Source organism: Sinocyclocheilus anshuiensis, unplaced genomic scaffold (assembly GCF_001515605.1).
Source record: "Sinocyclocheilus anshuiensis isolate Anshui unplaced genomic scaffold, SAMN03320099.WGS_v1.1 scaffold655, whole genome shotgun sequence".
NCBI classification, from domain to species: Eukaryota; Metazoa; Chordata; class Actinopteri; order Cypriniformes; family Cyprinidae; genus Sinocyclocheilus; species Sinocyclocheilus anshuiensis.
Genome location: NW_015548221.1, coordinates 268,422 through 279,659, shown reverse-complemented (window position 1 = coordinate 279,659; position 11,238 = coordinate 268,422). Strand labels below are relative to the sequence as shown.

The 11,238-nt window shown below is 34.6% G+C and overlaps 1 protein-coding gene across 1 annotated transcript; it reads right to left on the bottom strand.

The window, feature by feature from the left end:
• Window positions 1-602: 602 nt before the first annotated feature.
• LOC107654204 (receptor-type tyrosine-protein kinase FLT3-like) lies at window positions 603-10,460 on the bottom strand. The gene is made up of 24 exons (XM_016441177.1): window positions 10,388-10,460; window positions 10,057-10,145; window positions 9,131-9,270; window positions 8,880-8,986; window positions 8,664-8,781; window positions 8,389-8,534; window positions 7,043-7,173; window positions 6,801-6,939; window positions 6,385-6,562; window positions 6,205-6,302; window positions 6,015-6,126; window positions 5,730-5,914; window positions 4,298-4,389; window positions 4,070-4,202; window positions 3,882-3,986; window positions 3,654-3,764; window positions 2,791-2,947; window positions 2,474-2,586; window positions 2,076-2,194; window positions 1,691-1,813; window positions 1,491-1,602; window positions 1,289-1,388; window positions 1,031-1,136; window positions 603-950 (listed from the first exon to the last, which is right to left on the bottom strand). Exons 1-24 carry the CDS (start codon window positions 10,458-10,460, stop codon window positions 774-776), a joined length of 2,964 nt encoding a protein of 987 aa, XP_016296663.1. The 3' UTR covers window positions 603-773.
• Between the last annotated feature and the right edge of the window lie 778 nt (window positions 10,461-11,238).

Below are 11,238 nucleotides of genomic sequence, written 5' to 3'. Positions count from 1 at the left end.
TTGTCTTAGTGGACTGAAAAAGTTAGGAATGCTTAACCTAACCAGTAAGGGTGTTTGGACTTTGCTGATTTTGAGTTGTTGACTTAAAAAGACACTGAAATGTAAGCTATGGACTATATTGTTTATAGAAAATCTGCACAAATGTGCAAATTAAATTTCTGTTAAGCATAACTAAGCTCACTGTAGACAATTGTTATTACATGATAAATAATATTTCAAGAATAATGATTAAACCATAAACGTCTAAGATATTTGAATAAATATAATGAAAAATTAAGATAAAGTTTTTTTTGTTATAAAAATAGAGCAATTTCATCTGCAAAATGCAGCAAAAAATAAAATAATTCATAATCTGTTGTACTTCTCAAACACAGCATCTCTTGTAAGCCTTCATTATGGAGTACAGAAGCAGGTTATTCAGCTGTTACAGTGTAAAATATCTAGAATTCTAATTAAAATTGGGAAGGTTTGTTATTTTTATATATATATATATATTAAAATTCCTAAAGAAGCTTCCTGCACAAAACAACATTCAAATACTGTATGTTATTAATTACAGTGTAAACACTCGTGGAAAATGTGAAAATTTGTTAATAGGCCTTAATCAAAAAACATTAAACACATTATTGGTGGTACAATATGCACATTAATTATTCATTCCAATTCCTTCCACGTTTTCTCTTAGAAATTAAAAATGCTATGTGTAAATGGCTATTAATGGAAGCACAAGTTATGCATTATATTTTCCTAATGCAAGGCTTTAACTCCTATGTTTAAACGAGAGGTTCTGTTCTTACAGATCCAGGATTGTCCACAGCTTTGCTTTCATCTGAATTCTCAGTGTCGGACTGGCAAACATCCATTTTCTCCATCAATGTAGCATCAGGGGTCACAGGCGCATTCTGATATGTTATGTCATTGTGGCAGTATCCTCCAGCATTGTAATATAGCTGTAAACAGATATCACAGTGAGTGTGCATCCACCAACAATTTAACCCATTTTTAAAAACATCTTTCACATAAAAGTCACCCTCTCTTCCAAAGCAGCCAGCTCTTTTTCCATGAAAGCCACAAGCTTGGAGAAACAAGGCCGGTCGACAGGATCAAGCATCCAGCAGCGACACATTACCTTGTAACTAAACAAACCCAAACACGTTTTAAATATCATTCTCCAGTGTTTTATAATAACTTAAATGATTTTAGCAAATGGCTGCAATATAACAAAGAGTGAAAAATTTGAGGGGGTCTGAATACTTTCCGTACCCACTGTATATATAGTGGTACTTACACAGATTCTTCAGCATAATAGGGTTGCTCCATGTGATATCCACTTTCAATCATTCTGTAGAACGCGTCATTCACAGTTATACCAGGATATGGGGTGACTCCTAATAGTGAGTACAAAATGTTTAAACGGAAATCATTTATAGGAATTGGAATCTTGGCTCAATACAAGTTAAAACCTGTATACAGCAGAGAGAGAGAGACACCTAGAGAAAAGATTTCCCATAGCAAAATGCCGTAGGCCCAGACGTCACTCTGCATTGTGTAAACCCCTTGGAAAATACTCTCAGGAGCCATCCACTTCACGGGCAAACGCACCTGCAAAAATGTCATGTAAAAAATGATAAGTCAGCTAAATCAAGACCAGTCACTTCAAGACTATCATATATGCACACACAATACTTACATTTCCTCTTACAACGTAGTTGGAATCATGTTCAATGTCTCTTGCGAGGCCAAAGTCACCGATCTTCACCTGTCTGCCGTGTGTCACCAAAACATTTCTGGCTGCCAAGTCCCTATGGATACACTGTAGGCAGAAAATTATTCACTAAAGCCTTTTTTAAATTGACTATATAACAATATGAGAAAACAAATCAAGAAATAAAGCACTCAGAGACCATTTTTCGTATTCTAATAATCAAAATATGTCTAAAAATGTAATGTACAGAAGCTGTTGTAACATGCTCATGTGGTATTCAGAGATAACATTAGGAAAGAAACTGTTAGTTTTATCACTGTTAAATGGAAGGAAGTGTAAGTATCATGATCAAGTATAAGTATAAGCTCACATTTTTAGAGGACAGGAACTCCATGCCCTTTGCAACTTGAAAAGAGAAACTCAGAAGGTCATCATAGGTGAGACTCTGAAGTACCTCTTCTTGGTGTTTGTCTTCACATTCAAGCATTTCTTTACGGAATTAACATAAACAATTGTTTTTTTTTAATTGATTTGACTAATTATCATTAGTTAATTGCTAACAAATAACAAATAAAATGAGCATATGAACATTCTGAAATCACATGTTTGCTTACTCTGAATTCATGTTTTATGAAATAATATGTGAAATCAAGTGAATATGAATAATCAAAATAGAAATAGATCACATACAAAGCTGCCGCTCTTAAAAGTCACTGTATAATTCATCTCTAGTTTTAAACAATTCAGATTCTCCCTTTCTCCACCTACCCTCAATAGTAGACACTGAGCTGATGCTGGGACTGAGGAGTGCCTCGTTCTCCTGTCCTTTGGTTGAGGGAGTCATGTGCACGTATTGGTTGTTATCAGGCTCAATATACTCACTGTGGAGGTGCAACAAGGAGAGAGATGCACGCAGTCATTTACAGTAACTGTACGACAGTTTATTCATTTATGTACACCTTTAGATTTACGGTTCCCCTTTAGCACAATATATTCATTTCCCTCTCTTCCGTACTCTTGTTTTTTTCTTTGTCGAAAAGAAGGCCACTGCTGTAATTCACTGCCTGGTGGACATTTATGCAAACCTGGAGTTTATCTTCTGCTGGAAATTGTGGTAGAGGCCCCTGAATCTGTCCCTGTTGAAAGCGTCTGTCAGATATTTGTGAAAGCGTTCCCTGTTGCTCTTCAGATAGTTCAAGAGATCTCCGTTACAGCAGTACTGGAATATCAGGTAAATAGGACCTGTGGATTTCAAAAAACAAACAAACAAACAAACAAAAACAGCTAGTAAATTTGGCTTCAAGGACTGGCTGATTGTATATACAGTAATCCTGCTTATTTGATGGTCAAACATACAACCGACCAATCATAATCAAGTAGGTCCCACAAGTACAAAAACCCATTCATTTTCTCCATAGGGAAAATAATTTAATAATAACTTAAAAATCTATAAAGACAGAACTGTTGTGAGCTCTGAGGTTGCAAATTCGATATGCTTTTGTTCAAGCTATCTGTTCACATTATTTCAACCTGTTTTGTTAAACTGTGCAATTTGTTGTGAAAAACTACATTACCCATGATGCAGTAATATTTTAATATATTGTTTCTATAGATATAATCAACAACTTTAAATGAACAGTTTTATATTTCACTATTGTTTTTAATTTATGTCATTCATAATGCTTCATGGGATTGTAGTTCTTTCTCTCACTAAATCCATTAGGTAAACAGTCTTTCTTTAAGATTTTCAAACATTGGCCTCAAATGAAAGTTTGTAAGGTTGTTATTCACCTTATAGCTGCTTGGCTTGGTTCATGGCTTACAACATGTTAACAAAGACTTTTTTAAAAATCACTATGGGAAAAATGAATGGAAAAAATATTACCGGAACCAATGCTGCTCTATAGATGTCTCCAGTAGAGTCCAGTTGGACTTCTCCAAATCTTACCTGAGCCTGTACAAGCTCCGAGCAAGTTGACAATGTTTTCATGGTGTCCAATATGAGTCAGCATTTTCAGTTCAGACATCAGAGCTTCCTTTTCCACTGCCTGGTGCTTGTCTGATTAGTCCATAAATTAACAACACAAAGCACACATTTACCATCATATGCCAGTGATGTATGCAGTTGATTTATTTAGCTTTGTAGAGACTTAATGCTAATTATATCATTACGTACCCTTTAACATTTTTACTGCTACCTGAATAGACACTCCAGGCTTGCTGATCCCATATGCTGTAGCCTGTACAACCATCCCAAAAGCTCCAGATCCCAGCTCATTCCCTTTAGAAAGCACACAAAACAAATGTGTAACACCTAATACGTTATATATAGCAAGTCTAAAGAAAGTTCCTGGTGATCTTTACCAAGCTCAAGATTTTCTCGTGGAAATTCCCATTTCAGGTCATACTTAAACTCCCTGAAGTCAATATATATGTAGTCATTGTCGTTGGGTTCGATCATCTGAATCATCTGGATCTGACACTGGTACCCAGGCTTCTGTAACAAAGGAGTGAGAGCATGTGTTTGAAGAGGTAAGATCTATGATTATAGGTGTTTGTTTGTTATTATGACAGAAGCAGGGATAGGTTTACCTTAACTCTGATGAAGATGATTAAGGCAAAGATGATCGCGAGGAGAATAAAGATGACCAGGAAACAAATCACGTAATCAATACTGGGGAAAACTGAGGGGAAACAAATTTAGTTAAAATCGTGACTCAACCACAGTGTTAAACATATATTTGAAATTAAAATTAGGGTTGATTACTGAACTAACATTGGCAGACAATGTGTGATATCTGATTCATATCAGAAAGAAAAAATGTAAATATGTTTTTATAAATATCGATCCCTGAAAAATAAAAGTGGCCAATAAAAAACACCTTTTCAAAGCTGCAAAGACTGCTATAAATAAGGGCAGGGGCTTTTTGGAACATGCTATATTTAATTCTGGTTCTCTCTGTGTGGCGTAAAAATATTTCCCACATATTTATATATAGAAATAGGAAGAGTTCACATATTACAGTTCAAAAGTTTGAGGTTGGTAAGATTTGTGAAAATGTTTGTTTTCGAAAGTCTCTTATGCTCACCAAGGCAGCATTTATTTGATCAAAAATACAGTAATATAGTGACATTTTATTACAAATTAAAATAAATGTATTCTATTTTAAAATATTTTAAACTGTAATTTATTCCTGTGATGGCAACGTTTAATTTTCAGCATCATTACTCCAGTTTTCAGTGTCACATGATCCTCATATCCTCATTTCAGTGTCACATGATCCTCATACCTCACATGATATGCTAATTTACTGCTCAACAAACATTTCTTATTATTATCAATGTTGAAAACTATGGAAGCCCGTTTCCTTGAAAGACATAAACTTGCAATTCTGAGAAATAAAGTCAGAATTGCGTGATATAAACTCGCAATTGCGTGTTATAAAGTCGCAATTCTGAGAAATAAAGTGAGAACTGCGAGATATAAACTCGCAATTGCGAGAAAAAAAGTCAGAATTGCGAGTTTTTATCTCGCAATTCTGACTTTATAACTCGCAATTGTGAGTTTATATCACGCAATTCTGAGAAAAAGTCAGAATTCTGACTTTATATCTCGCAATTGCGAGTTTATATCTCACAGTTCTGTGAAAAAAAAGTCAGAATTGTGAGATAAAAAGTCGCAATTACCTTTTTTTTATTTTTTATTCAGTGGCGGAAACGGGCTTCCATAGTAAACAGTTCTGCTATCAAATATCTTTAATGATTTTTTTTTTTTAGGATTCTTTGATGAGTAGAAAGTTCAAAATAATTTTATTTAAATGAGAAATCCTTTAAAACAATGTAAAAGACTTTGCTGTCACTTTTGATCAATTTGATTTTGAAGTTAGAAAACTTACTGACCCCAAACTTTTGAAAGGTAGTGTAAAGAGTTTTGAAATCCTTATTAAAATCTAGTAAGATTATGCTAGTCTGTGTATAGGTTAACTCGGCTGAATCCAGTGTTCAATTTAGGGTTTATACTCACTTGTTGGAAGTCGTATTTGGTCACTACATTCAGTCCCTGCTATGTTAGAGATGCAGCATTTCATAAAATGGTCCTCGCTGTTTGATCTGGGTCTGGCAAAGTAAATTTTCTTCTGACAGAACTGATCTGAATCTATGACCTTGGGCTGGGCAACAGGTATCTCTTTCCAACCTTCATTATTACAACTGCAAAAATATACAGATAAATAGTTTAATAAATGAGCAAAAAAACAACAACACACACACACATTTCATGTTTATACCATTGGTTATCGCTGCTTCTTACTTGGTATGTAATGGGCAGATCTTCCAGGATACAGTCATAGGTAGGGAGCTTTCAGTCTCACAAGAGACGACATTTGAATCATTGTGTAATTTTATTGCAATTTTAGGATCGTCTGCAAAATGCGTTGCATATAAACTTATTTCACATTTAACATCTCATTTTTTCAGTCAAAATGTTTATGACCACTCACCTGAAATGCAGAGAGACATACTCCTTATGACACTATAGTGCTGATTCTTTAGTTTCATTTGATACTGGCCTGGTTCAGGGTTACACAGCTTAAATGTACTAATGAGAGAATCAACAAAATAAGCAAACACCACAACACACTCTATCATTTGCATTGAAATGGATAGCATGAGGTAAATACCTATTAAAATGATGGTAATGAGTCTCTCGGCACTGTATTTTGGTTTGATTTGGTGTAATCCAGTGACACTGGGCTTTTGGGTAGGAGAACACCAGAGCCTGGAAGCAGAAGCTTGCCTTATTTCGTGCTAGTATGCTGTTGTTCTCATTCACCTGCAATATGTCGATTTTGTCATTTTCTGTCAAGGGAGAATCGCCGATAAAAGAGGGGCAAAAATACCACTTTAATTGTTATCTGCATAATAAATGATTGTCTTAAATTTGAGGCTGTACACATTAGAACTTGGCAGCTTTAGAAGCAGCACTAAATCTGCACTGATCATTGTGTTTTCTATTTGAAAATCATATATTAAAATAAATATTTTATTATATATATATAAGAAACATTTTAATAGAAAGCGCAATAGTTTTCCTCACCAAGGACCCTGACATAGGTGTTCCTAGTTTGTTTGTTTTTAGATACACAGATATACTCCCCACTATGTGTCACGTTCACTGATTCAATAAAGAAGTATTCTGTCCAGTCTGTAAAATATAATGATGTGATTCCCTTGACCTGAATTAAGGGCAGGAAAAAAAATAAGCAAAACAATGTGCAAATGGTCAGAGCAGTGAAACATCAATGTAATATTTCTTTATGGTTAGCATCCATATCTTACTGCTGTGTTATTGAAGTGCCATCTCAGTTCAGGGGCATCCATAGACTTTATGACGCATCGGAGTAGCAGAGACTGACCAGATGTCAGGAAAATCGTCTGAGCCTTTTGCCCATCCACTTTCCTATTGAGATCTGAAAGATAACCAACACAATTCAAAGAAGGTTTTCATGTTAAACCAAAACCCCTATATAACCCACATCCTATATCATCAAAATAATATTTGCTTTCAAACAGTGCTGAAATTTTCCTAGCAAGTTTCCAAGCAATTAATTATTAAACTTGCTAAACTTGTTACCATTGTGATAGATATTATAATATCTGATACTCAGTATCTAAAGTTTCTGGGTTTAAGGTAGGAGTCATTTGTTGATGTATAATTTTAACATGTATAGTACATATATATATTGTATAGTGACATAAGGATTGCACAGCTGAGTATTTGGGTTATTATCAGTGTTGTCAAATCCGTGGTTTTGCCGCAGAATTGGGCTAAATTAACACTGTTGCCGCAGGTTGTTTTTCATGTCCGTGGGTTGAAGCGACCCCAATAACGCGATATTTAGCCCCTGCAATACGAATTTTACCATGGGAACCTTGCCAAAAAACATGTATTTTATCCCCCGGAATGCAATTTTTACCAGCAGGGGACCTCCCTAAAAACACCATTGGGTTAGTTTTGAGTAGCAATTGGGCGGGTTTTGTTGTGAACATCTGGCAACCCTGGTTATTATATATAAAAGGAACAATGCTGTTATATAAAATATATAAGGAACAATGCTGTTCCTTATATAAGAAAGCAAATATTTGAAAAACTTACTTTCAGTATCATAGTAAGTAAAATAGTTCGCTGACAAAATTTAAGCAATGTCTTCTTGTCTCATGACCCACAGATACGTACACTACAATAATACTAAAATGTTAGAGGTCAGTAAGATTTTTTTAATACATTAAAACTTTATTCAGCAAGGATGCTTTAAACTGTTTCAAAGTTACAGTAAAGACATTTTTAATGTTACAATGGATTTTTATTTCAAATAAATGTTCTCATTTCATTCATCAAAGAATCCTGATGAATATATTATGGTTTCCCCAAAACTATTAAACAGCACAAATGTTTTCAACATTAATAATACTAAGAAATGTCTCTTGAGCAGCAAATTAGCACATTAGAATGATTTCTGAAGGATTTTCAGTAATGGCTGCTGAAAATATTATTTTTGATCAAATAAATGCAGCTTTGGTGAGCATAAGAAACTTTCAAACACGTTCAAAAACTGTACAGACCCCAAACTTTTGAACGGTATTGTGTACTAGCGTATTAAAAATCATGTCAACACATTACATACCGAAATGATGAAGCTGAGTACATTCTTTTTCCAGGGAATTACTGGCACAGCATGTAATATTTGGACTTTCATGATGATCATCGTCACTCGTCACAATGCTCTCTGTCTTATACCACTTATTTTTCATGCCCTCCTCTGGATTATTTCTAAAAGGAAAACAGTTGAATCACGGACATACAGTTACAGCAGCATTTTATGTAATAAATTCTCCCAACAAGAAACCAGCTCTTCAGAAGCAGTATCTACAATGGTAGCAGGCCATAATGTCATATTACCTGTTACCATACCACCTGATGGTTGGTTTTGGGTTCCCCTCAGAAGTACACACTAATTGAGCTATATTTGTAGACCCTGCTTTTGCGATAGCTTTGAGCACTGGAACTGATGGCCTCCCTACAGATAAAACAAAGATCTTAAATTAAATGTAACAATTCGGGCATTAGTATCAATATAAATATATTTCCTCCATTTTATGTTTGTGTCTGACTTACTTTGTGGTGACCGAACAACTGTAACACTATGATTGCCACAGATTACAGTGTATGTTTCATTTCCAAATCTCTCAGTGTGCTGTAATGCATGCATAGAGGTATTTATCCTGTAGGAAGCATATCAAAATTAGAGATATAATTTGAAAATACCAGCATCTAAACTTATAATTTATCAATGACATATTACATATCAAGTGATGTATTAGAGTAATCCATTCAAAACTTCATTAAACAATCAATACGGTATGAACCTTTGGCAGAGACATTTAAGCCCATCTGAGCCGTTTTGTTGGCATGCACTGTAAATTTCCACAGTTTGTCCTTCCGTGAAATCCAGTTTAATTGGGTCAGGACTCATCAAATGAGTCTCTTCCAATGTGCATCTTACAGTCTAAAAAACAAAAAACAAGTGCAATGACGTTAATCATCAAAATAGCAAGCATAGCTTGACAGTAACACTAAAATACAAATCTCTGTGGTCATTACGGCAATTTCTGTAAAATCATCAGTTCTGCTTTTATTTTTAGCTGCTTTTTAACTGTTAAAAACGGGCTAAGCCTTGAATGCAAAGTAAGAAAAAGACCTTATGTTAAACAATCAGAAGAAACACAAAAAGGGTCATTACATAAAAAGGGTGTTTAAATATGTTTAGCATTTAACTATAATATAGGCTAATATTCACATATTTTATTATTAAATGCCTTAGGAATGAATGAATACTTTTACTGTTTTATTAAAGACATTTATATAACAATGGTTTTATTTTTTCATCTTCCTTCAAGAGAACCCTTTTACAGTGATGATACTTTAGCAGCAGCATCAACACTTTAAGGACAAATCTCTTTTTTTAATCACTTTATATTTTATAAAATTAACAACCTTGTTAACCTTAATTTTTACAGTACAAACTGAAAGATTATAATGTTTAAATCTTACAAAAAATGTGCCTAAAAATTGCCATTTATAAATTAACAAGGCATCGATGTGCCTACATTCAAGTTCATGTAAAATCACTGGTGAGAAAAATCTTGCTATGGTGAAGTTCATCTTCAGGAATCTCTAACCTCAGTCCTGTGGCATATGTGGGTGAAGCTAAAATATCTGCTTGAAATGAGCCTGAGAACTACAGGCAGAAAGCTGTAGTGAGCCAGAGAGGGGCTGATAAGAAGAACTTTACCGATCCATCAGTGTCACATTGGGGATGAGTCTCAGTTGAACCGTCCGTCACCGCGCTGCCGCGAGCGCTCCAGTGCAGCACGAGCAACACTTCGGTGCAAGATAAAGAACAACACAAATATGAGAGAAAGACAATGGAACTAAAAACAACTATACTACAATAAATGAAATTGTATAACTTACAAATCAGCACAATTAAGCACATAAAATCCATTAAAATGCGCTCATAATAACATAAATAGCCTAAACGAACTAGATATTAGAGTTTGTCACCAGTTCACTTGCCTACAAGTAACAAATGTTTTGTCCGACTTACCCACCAAAAGACTTACCCACCAAAAGCCTTTTTCCTGGACGCATCGCGTGAAGGCATAACAGCTTCTTCCCCGACCCTTGTCTGATCATGAAATAGGATGGACAGCGAACAAAGGCACAAAGACTTTCACTTCAGCGTATGACACAAAACATCACTTCTTAATATGGCACAAAGACAGTCGCTTCAGCACATGACACAAAACTTTACTTCTACTAACGTTTAGGCACCCCTTTAAATGCCTCAGGTTGGGAATTAGTCTGAGAGCAACTAAAAGAAGATTCCTTTGTGTTTTGGCAAGTAGATTGCCCTGACTTTAGTTATGTTTAATTACATTAAAATATTTAATTAAATTAAATTAAATATTTAATTTCATTTAATTTAACACACACACTGTGCAAAAGCTTAGGCCATTAGTATTTAAAAAAAAAAAAAAAAAAAGGTTTAAAGCCAGTTATTTCTATTTTTGCTGTAGTGTGTCAGTAAATATCAGTTTACATTTCCAAACAGTCCTTCTGCCATTAATTGTAATAATCCAGTGAGATTTTTGTTTGCACAAGGAGTCTGACAACAGCCAGTGCTCCACACAGAGATCTGATCTGATCATCATCCAGTCTGTCTGGAATGACATGAAGAAACTAAATCCAGAAGAACTGTGGCAGTGTCTCCAAGACGCTTCAAGAAACCTACCTGCAAAGTATACCTGAAAAAAACTATGTGCAAGTATATAGGACAAAAGCTGTTTTAAACCAAATGTTGATTTTAGTTAATATAAATGTATTAATTTCTGTATTTTGTTTTGTTTATATATATATATATATATATATATATATATATATATTTGAAGTGGATCAAAACCTTTCATCAAAG

What these genes read in the sequence shown, in the direction of transcription:
- LOC107654204 (XM_016441177.1), bottom strand. Translation starts at nt 10,460, where the DNA reads ATGATCAGACAAGGGTCGGGGAAGAAGCTGTTATGCCTTCACGCGATG. An exon ending in GGCACTTCAATAACACAGCA is followed by an intron (nt 6,940 to 7,042) that starts GTAAGATATGGA and finishes CCCTTAATTCAG; the next exon opens with GTCAAGGGAATCACATCATT. An exon ending in AGTTCCTGTCCTCTAAAAAT is followed by an intron (nt 1,814 to 2,075) that starts GTGAGCTTATAC and finishes TTCTGCCTACAG; the next exon opens with TGTATCCATAGGGACTTGGC.